Source organism: Bolinopsis microptera, chromosome 1, assembly GCF_026151205.1.
Source record: "Bolinopsis microptera isolate Bmic1 chromosome 1, MBARI_Bmic_1.0, whole genome shotgun sequence".
Taxonomy (NCBI): domain Eukaryota; kingdom Metazoa; phylum Ctenophora; class Tentaculata; order Lobata; family Bolinopsidae; genus Bolinopsis; species Bolinopsis microptera.
The window spans coordinates 2,874,966-2,884,283 of NC_087072.1; the positions used below are offsets into that span (position 1 = coordinate 2,874,966).

General features: G+C 37.3%; 1 protein-coding gene across 1 annotated transcript; it reads left to right on the forward strand.

Moving 5' to 3' along the window:
• The first annotated feature begins 3,541 nt into the window (after nt 1–3,541).
• LOC134823688 (conserved oligomeric Golgi complex subunit 1-like) lies at nt 3,542–9,318 on the forward strand. The gene is made up of 16 exons (XM_063835225.1): nt 3,542–3,706; nt 3,888–4,078; nt 4,327–4,464; nt 4,590–4,732; nt 4,872–5,057; nt 5,214–5,308; nt 5,613–5,723; nt 5,906–6,050; nt 6,162–6,344; nt 6,556–6,709; nt 6,814–6,939; nt 7,038–7,286; nt 7,534–7,731; nt 7,975–8,129; nt 8,264–8,452; nt 8,611–9,318. The coding sequence occupies exons 1-16, from the start codon at nt 3,600–3,602 to the stop codon at nt 8,782–8,784; spliced, it is 2,544 nt and encodes an 847-aa protein (XP_063691295.1). The 5' UTR covers nt 3,542–3,599; the 3' UTR covers nt 8,785–9,318.

Below are 9,318 nucleotides of genomic sequence, written 5' to 3' on the forward strand. Positions count from 1 at the left end.
ATTCCCATCAAAAAAGAAATAAAAACTGAACAGGAGGAGGTGACTGGAGTATCACATGGTTTTATTTGTCCACAAGGTCAAGCTCACTTCCTGTATGATGAGTTCTTTGTGGAACATATCAGAGAACAATATCATGGTGAAACCATCAATGATATGTCTAGTAGAAAGTCTATATTTGCAAGGGGAGTTAACTCGGCACTAACGCCCTAAAAAATATACAGGGTGGGCCAAAAGTTAGTACCCATACGTAGGCCTTTATAGCTCAGTCACTGAGTGCCCAATTTAAATACTTCTTTCTGGTATGACTTAGTACCACCACTGGTTCGAGGAATTTGTCAACTCGAAAAATATTCGTGTTCCTTTTTTTCAAATGGAGGTCCATTTTCACATTTATTCGATAGTTTGGATAGTCGGATCAAGCTAAATGTTATTGAATTGTGTTTGGCAATTCGAATTACGCTTGTCCTGAAAGAATTAGAACTGTAGCTTCTCAGATGACCGAGATATGAAGCATAACGAGTTTATTCATTACGTGTGATCAGGTGATTGGTTTACCTAATCACGTGATAAGGTCCCCCGTTAACTACCCCGTTAAACATTATGGGAATTGTTAAGGGTGCCCAATTAAGGTGTCGTGTCAGTCACATAATCACCCAGTCAATTTTGTTTCCGACTCAACAACAGCAGGACCACACTAGGATACCACGCTGCTGAACACCGCAGAGCAGACGACCCACACTACACTCCTATATCGGGAAAAAGAGACTTAGCAAAATTCTTCGAAAACTACGAATTTAGCATATCAGAACAATGTAAGGATACCTTAGATACCTTTATAAGAGAAGGCTTAGCAATAGAACACACTAAACCGAAAATCAATAACATGTGTGGAAACGGTTTTACAGACTAATTTCTAGTACACTTTTACTACGCTGATCTGAGGGTTGTAAACTTTCTCTGTTGTGATTTTTTCTTATTGGTAACCCGATTTTTCTCGCATGGATGTGTACACCCCTTTTCTATAAATTTTGCTGAAATTTTCTTCCTAATGGTAACCCTGATCTTTGTCGCATGTATGTTTACTTTCCTAACCCAATTACCACACTCTCTGGTTCAGAGATCAAACCTCCCCTTTTTCAGTGTAACCTTGATAAAGTCCAATGCGTGACGAAAATTTGGTTTTACAGTTTACTTAGTTCCTTGTTTCACTTTGTTCGCAGTTTTATTTCGGGAGACGTGAAGTCTAAAATGAAAGCTAAATTCGTAACGAGATACAGAAAATGCTTGATAACTTCGTCATTTCTTTAAATCTGTTTTGCCTCATGTTTTCAGATCATATGCAACATTTGATAATCTATCGTCTCTGAAAAAATTAGGCGTTCAGCATGTTCAGAGAAAACAATATAGGTGTTTTAATATTGAATGGGCGTGGTCTAAAATATTAGAATTTTCAAATTTTGACGACGGAATCCTCGAACCAGTAAATACAGTATATATAGTATGCCATCTGCAAAGCAACAGCTCTCGAATAAAAAACACGGCGGAGCTATTAAGGCCAACGTATGGGTACCTACTGACTTTTGGCCCACCAAAAATATTATAACGTACAAAAGACACAAATATGACGAACGAAAATAGTATATATATAATACAATAAATTAAATCAAGATGTTACACATCACCTGGCTGTAGTCCTCCTTGGTCTTGGTGGCTATCAACACAGCAAGTCTCCTTATGAAACGCTTGGCCTCAGGTGCCATTCCTCCTGTACTGGTAAATACAAGGGGGACGAACGACCCATTCTCCAATTGTAACACTTGGTTCATGTACTGGTTCTTTTTAGTGAGTGGGGAGTTTGCCTGGCGACTTCATGTTGGTTTGATCAAATTACGTTTCTTATTAAAATTTAAATTGAATAAATGTGTTTGTTGCAAACGTTTAATTACTCAAGCAAGGCCTAGACCTCCCCCAACAATAATGAGCTTTTCCAAGCCCCTCTCATGTTTGACTAAGGTAGTATTTGAGCAACCCCTAAGTTGTTTAGATTGAGCCCTATTGCATGTTCAGTCGAAAGTATGCACTTCAATGCAAGAAAGAACTTGGTCGATATAGAAAGTCTAGACTTGAATTTAGAGCTGCAAGGCCATGTGTGAATTGATATGGAATGAATTTCTGCATATTCAAGGGTATACCCTTGGAAGACGGTTTTATTATCTTGTATAGGGTCATTGCATTGCTGGTAACATGTCTATATTGTTTCAATATGTCCATTCGTTTTAAATAGATCAGAGGTTAAGTGAAATTTCGGAAACTAAACAAATGTTACACACACATAGCGTTAACCAAGGCACATGGCAAGCTCTGCATTATATGTTTTCTTAAAACTTCTTGAATCAAATTGCGAGGAGCTGAGCGTCTGTCACAGTTACAATTACAGCTCCTCTTCGTTTCCTTTTCTTATCAAGCCTAATTATGGTGGCAAGTTTAATGAATTTCAAGTTGCATTTCCATTAATATTTGCCTAACTTTTCAAAAAACTGTTTCTGCCAGATTTCACTAATTTTTTGCTTTCTGACCTAATTGGTAAAAAGTTAGTTAATCCGCTTGTTTACTGGCCCTGAGGTTATGAGTTCGAATCCCAAGATCACAAAACTGAAAGGCAGCTCTCACTCACCAAACCATGGTGTGAATGGCAGTGGCTCTCATTAGAGCTGCGAAAACAACATGATTGCACATGCCTGGGGTTACATCCTGACTATGCTGCAAGGGAATCTGCATTGAAAGGACCGTTCTAATTTATAATTAGAACTGTATAAAGTTTAACACATCTATAGCTTATTATAACCAATGATCAGTCAAACAAAAATGCGAAGGCCATAATATTTTGCCAGCCCTCCGATAAATAATATATCCATTTTCAAGTTGCATTTTATATCATTGAATTCAGAATTACACAACATAAAGCATATTATGGTATACAGACCTTCTGTCACAACAAGACTGTAATCCATAGTAACAACCCTAAACAGAATCCTTAATCCCCATCAACAATTGTTATTAGGTCCTCATCTGAATAGCATTACGGTGTGTGCAAAAGCTTTCAGGCCCTCACATTCCCTGCCCTGTTGGTGTCTGTTCTCCCACAATCCAATTAGCAGTTAAGACACAAAATCGTTCATCAAATGGGCATTATTTTAATGAATCGTTACACATTTTTTGATTCTGTAAAATGTGCTAAAAATTAAATTTCTTGTTTCATTGAAATTTTCTTGTTGCATTGAATTTTTCTGGTTCCATTGATTTCGGTGGCTGACTTATCAAATATGAATATACCACTAATTAACTGAGCAACTGAAGTTTATGCATATTTTATTGAATCTATATTGAGAATTTTATACAGTAGTCTATAGACCAATTAAATTATTTACTGGTCACATATATAATGTGGTTTTAGGAATTTTATGACATTGAAAGAATTTATTTATTGCGAATTTAAAGGATTACTAGTATTTTATGTATTTGTTTTCACTTCTTAGAGTAATATATATATATAGTATTTAAAGGAATCTAATGGTGTTTATGCTGTTAGGAAAGGAAGGATGACACCTGCAAGTGCATCTGGCACCAGGAAACACCTGGTCTCCCAATCCTCGGTGTTGTCTCAACCTGATCTACTGAGCCCTGAGGACCTCTTCTCTCAATATACGTCAGTATCTCTTTTTCTGGAATGGCAACTTGCCAATTGTTAAATATTTATATCTTATATAATACCAATATAACATCTCTGTTATGAATTTCCCTGAATTTTATCAAATTTCGATGTTTTCCCCCTTTCTGTCCGTAGAAATAATTGGTATTCATGATTTAATCGTCCAAAATGACTCTAGAATAAACGAGATACAAAGAAATTTCAAGAAGATCCAGCGTGACATTGAGAGCAAGAAGAGCGAGTTACGGACCATGGTAGGGGAGCGATACCGGGAACTGATAAACACAGCTGATACTATTGCAGAGATGGAAAACACTGTTAAAGATATCAGAACGACTCTAGATTCTATACAGACTTCTTGTAAACTAGGTATAGTTTTATGTAAGATTGGGAGGATTTCCCCAAAATGTACCTTTTATGTACCTTTTAAAGATCTGACCTACTGTAAAACAAATTGAACGCATCAAAATTTCCAAACCAAAAATACATATTTTTAATATTGACAAATTATGCTTCCTATGTGAATAAATGGTCCTAGAATTTGATGTTTTACATTTCATATTTCATTTCATCTATACTGAATAATGAAACTAGTAATGGGAATGTAATTGCTTCAGAACGGATCTCTTCGATCGAAAAAGAAGAGGAACACAGTAAAAAAGAGGAGTTTTGGAGTATTGCCAGCCAAATGAAGCTCTTAGTTGATACACCTGAAAAGATATGGCATGCCATGGAAAACAAGCAGTTCCTCATAGGTAAGTTTGAATGATATTTAAAATAAGATTTCAGTTAACTATATGAGACAAGAGAGAGTTAGGACTCCTCGGACTACATTAAAAAAGATTTCAATACCTCAAAATTGAATTATTCCAAACTTCAGCTGGGCAGCTCTACCTCCTATCTCGACATATCGTAACAAACCTGCACATCGGGAACGGAGCTGCGTCACAGCACCTGACCCAATTCCCTGTGTTAGCACAGCAGTGGGGCGCTATCTCACACTTCAAACCTTCCATCCTCCAGGTTTACTTTACACACTCAAATCTTTAATAACGATTTTTCTATTTTTAAGATATATAACCAACGTTGATTATTTTGATTCATATATTTAGGTAACTCTTTACCAAACCAGCGTGTAAGTTACCACTTATTATAATAACAGGGATGTAAAGACACGCTAGGAGGGGTCAGTGTATCAGACGAGCAGTTCACTGAGTCTATCTGTACGGTAATCCTGCTGGAGGGAGTTGATCTGGAGACCCTGATAGTGGAGGTGATGGAGAGGAGACTGGCTGGTGTGGCGGCGCGGCTTACTTCTGGAGGCAGTGTCAGGAACCAGATTGCTGATGTTAGTGATATCTTGTAGTTTTAAATATTGAGATATACGAGGCATTTTGATATCTTTCTGTTTTGTAATTGATTTGAATTCTGTGATTATTATTTTGGAATGTAAATTATTCAGTTTGTTTGAATATCTGTTGATAATGTAACCTTATTATTTCAGTGCGTGGAGAGTATAATCTGTACACTGGATCTGGTACACAACAACCTGGTAACGAGTAACCGTGTAACTGACAAACTCAAACATCTCTGTCACAAGTAATCAATCTTATCAATAAGTCATATTTATCTTATCTGTGACATATTTTTAATAAGGGATTCGAATCTTGTCAATGCCATATCATTAAAATTTGAATAAAAATGTATCTCTATCAGTCAATCACATAACTTTTTAAGATATGGTCGACCTGTAGATTTTATAATTTATGATTTTAGTAATATTACTTAGTTCACTTGCTCTATTTCTGAAAGTTTAAAGTTTAAAATAATCTACAATTATATATTTTAATATTATTAAATAAGTGTAATGTGTAATTAGAGTACTAACGCTAATATTGTGCAGTGTAACAACTATGGAGGTGGTTAGCAACGCGTTTAAACAGGAGACAGGACTACAATCAATTACAAGACATCTTCCTACTTTGGTGCACAGTTACCATCCCACTATTAACAGGTTACTATCACTTATATTACTGCCAGAACTTTATCCCATCTGTACCAGCCTTTCGGTTTAAGTTGTAAAATATACCAAACTACTTTCATCTATTATTTATCGTGTACCCTGAGTATTGCTGAAATAGCCTGGGTTGTGCGGCAAGTTCTTAAAATCCAGATATACATGTAGTTTGTCCCCAGTTCACTGGAGTTACCCAACATGACGCAGCTGTGTGAGGGTTGGTGGCAGAAAGTGGTAGCAGCGGTGAATGATAACCTCCACACTACACTACACTACGTGCAGTCTGTGTCAAGTGTGGCTGGTCTTGTGAAACCTTATTGTCAGGTTAGTTTTACATATGGTTCTTTACTTATTTAAGATTAGTGTTCAATCGATTGAGGATTTCTTGTATTTGGACTTTGGTTCCAAATATTCTCCAACTCTTGTTACATTCAGAAAAGTTCAAGTGAGTGGGAGACAGTTTGCCTGGGCGTGCTCAATAAGAAAATTCATATATGGAACGACCTGTTACAAGCTCCGATGAATGAGCATGTTAAGAAGATAATATCTTCCTACATCGAGGATGCTATGATGGCTACCACCACGGATATTTCGGAGATCATTAAAACCCACTCAGAGGTTAGCTATATGTGCGGCACGACGGTCTCAAAAATTTAGTTTCAGTTTGTAGAGCGCGGCGAGATTCAGATGAATAAAGTTTTTAGAAAAGTTTTCAGCAATTGTTAATTTTGCGTGGTCATGCAATGCGCGCGCGCGGCCTTGCCTAAGCGCGCGCAATCGTCGGAACTTACATGTCGCTAAAAAACGTGTTGCAAGAAAATCATTTCAGGCGAACGTGTCAATTTTTGTGTGGAATATAAACTGCAAGAAAGAAACAAAGTTGCAGCAAAAAGCAGAGGGATTTGTAGATTCAGTCAGATCACTGTGTAGTAACCTGAACGACAGATTGACCATAATTTACAACGATATTATCACCTACACCGGTGAGTGGACATATTTTTCATAATCTCGCAATTCAATCTGAGATACCTATTACCTACACTTGGGAAAATATTAACAGAGATCTAATAGAAGCAATTTCGTTCAGGAAATCCGGAAAAATTTCGATATAAGGAAGATAACGTGAGAGCAGAAGAGATTTTCGCTCACGTATATGGGATGACAAAACAAAGCCTGGTTCAAGTCTCCCAGCATATTCTCACTGCAGTACCAGGTAATGTTCAGCTGGATATCTTCTGACAGATCACATGATCTAGCTCGTTTGACTGATGATTTTATTGTTACTTTCGTTATAAGATAAGACTATTTCAGACGAAGCAGATATCTCAGAAAACAGTCGATCAGACCAACTGGCAATCCTGATCCACGTTTGTAGATGTCTAGTTCAGCACACTTCTCAACTCCAGCAATTACTCAATCCACGTGACCGGTCCAAGTACTCCGCAAGCAGTTCTGAAATGTATCAGTGTATTGTCAGTGCTAAGTGTGTGTTGTTACAAAGGTACGGGGGCTGGGTTTCTGACGTGGTGACTGAGAAACTTTCAACTTTCCTCAAATCAGGTAAAAACGAAATCCTGCCTGGTATTTTGTTTAATAATGACACTGAGATCAATGCGCCAATTTCGCTACAAGCAAAACTTTGCTAGTTCCTGAAATACATACCTTACTCGGGAATATTATGACTGGGATAAAGTGGTGGGTTTTGTAAAATTCCGCCATATTTTTCCCGGTCATTAATTTTCCCAGTCATACATTAACCCACTATAATATTCCCGAGTAAGGTAGATTAAAAACTCTTCCATTTCAGAAGCTGCAACGTTTGCGATGGTTTGGGAAGAAACACAGATAAAGGAAGAGACTGAAGACGGGGGTTCAGTTGAGTCTAAGATCTCTCTCCCTGTCTACACCTCCTCCTATGTGAACACCATACTGTTCGCACTATCTTCTGAGCTGTACAGAATTGGTTGTCACGGATTTACTGAAGGAGAGGTACCTCTCATGTTAGGTTAGTTAAGTCGCCATCTATACTGCAATATTAAGATACAGTTCTGTTGTACATACATACAATGTACATGTTGTACTACATACATGTTGTACAGTTCTGTTGTACATACAAACATGCTACATACATGTGTGCATGGTGATCCATATTTTCCATAAGTCCGGCCGCGATAAGATGAAATATATCTCAACGAAATTTTATTGTCTCCATTTCCTATTAACAAATGTCTAATACTTTTACTTCCAGGGAGTTTAGATGATAAGATAGTTCAAGTTTATGACGCCTGGTTGGAAACAGCGGAGATCACCCAAAACATGGCCCTGCAATATTGGCTGGACTTCAAATACCTAACAGCCATGTGCAACGTAGCGTCCTCTGTCAACTCTGAACGTAACAAGAAGGTACGCACTCCTTTACAAAATTCTTTTGTTATCTAAATCAGGATGAAAAGATTTAATGACTGACTAATGGTACATCCAAGTTTAAGATCTGACGGTTAAAATTCTTTATTTTTGCTCAACAGCACCCCCATCAGATCACGACGGTAGTTCGTCGCATCGAGACCAACATAGATCCGTTTGACTGGGACGTGTTCCAGCCTCATCTCACAGGCAACCTTCACGGACTCATTAGACGAACTTACAATCTGTACGGAGCTGTTTCTATTTACAGTACCACCATACAGGCTATAGCTACCTCTGCTGCCAGAGCTGCCTTCCAGCAGGTAACATTTTATTTTTATTATCTTTTTTCATTCTGTTTTATTCAATTTTAACTTTGAATTATCTTAATCAGAATCTTCTCACTGCTGAATACTGAATAGTATCGATTTACAGATAATTCGTTTGTTCGCAAATGTAACTCCCTCATGACCCCCACTAGAACACACACAACGTGTTACTGAGAAACGAGATGGTATCCCGGTTCTCACTCCTTCCCGTCAGATCAGATCCAGACTCAGATCACCTCTCAGAGGACGAGTCACCTGATCTGGAACACCTGTCCTCACTCTGTAGAACTATTGATCAGTATAGCAGCCCTGTTTTCGGTTTGTAGAGGAGAATTCCAGGGACGATTGTAGTGACGATTGGTACATTGTGGTGACTCATTTTCTTCATTTCATTAAACAAAGAAATTGTAAAATTAATGTTCATACAATAATCTCTGGTTAGATCTCGCATATTGAGGTAGCAAATGTTGATATCCTCAATCAAATCATTGGGTAAAAGTCCTAAGGGAATTCCCGAAATTTTTTGGATGGAAATTTAAACATGAGGTTTTGATTATCGATATGATAAGGGTGGACATGTATAAGTTTAGTTTTGCTACTTTTATTTGGTTATGCGCTACTTAACTCCACTAAATATAAGCTGATTGTTATTCAAGTGAGTAATATTTTAGATAATTGCACGTAATAGAACAGCGCATGTTCTTTTTGTTGGGGGTTTCAGTTCAGTTGCAATACCATATTATTATGTATTGAGTTTCGTTTTGCCTTAACAATTTTGCATGTTTTCTCTTCAGTTTATTTATTTTGTGCATGACTTTGAAATTAATGATTATTTGTTTAAAACTTTGATCTTTTATAAT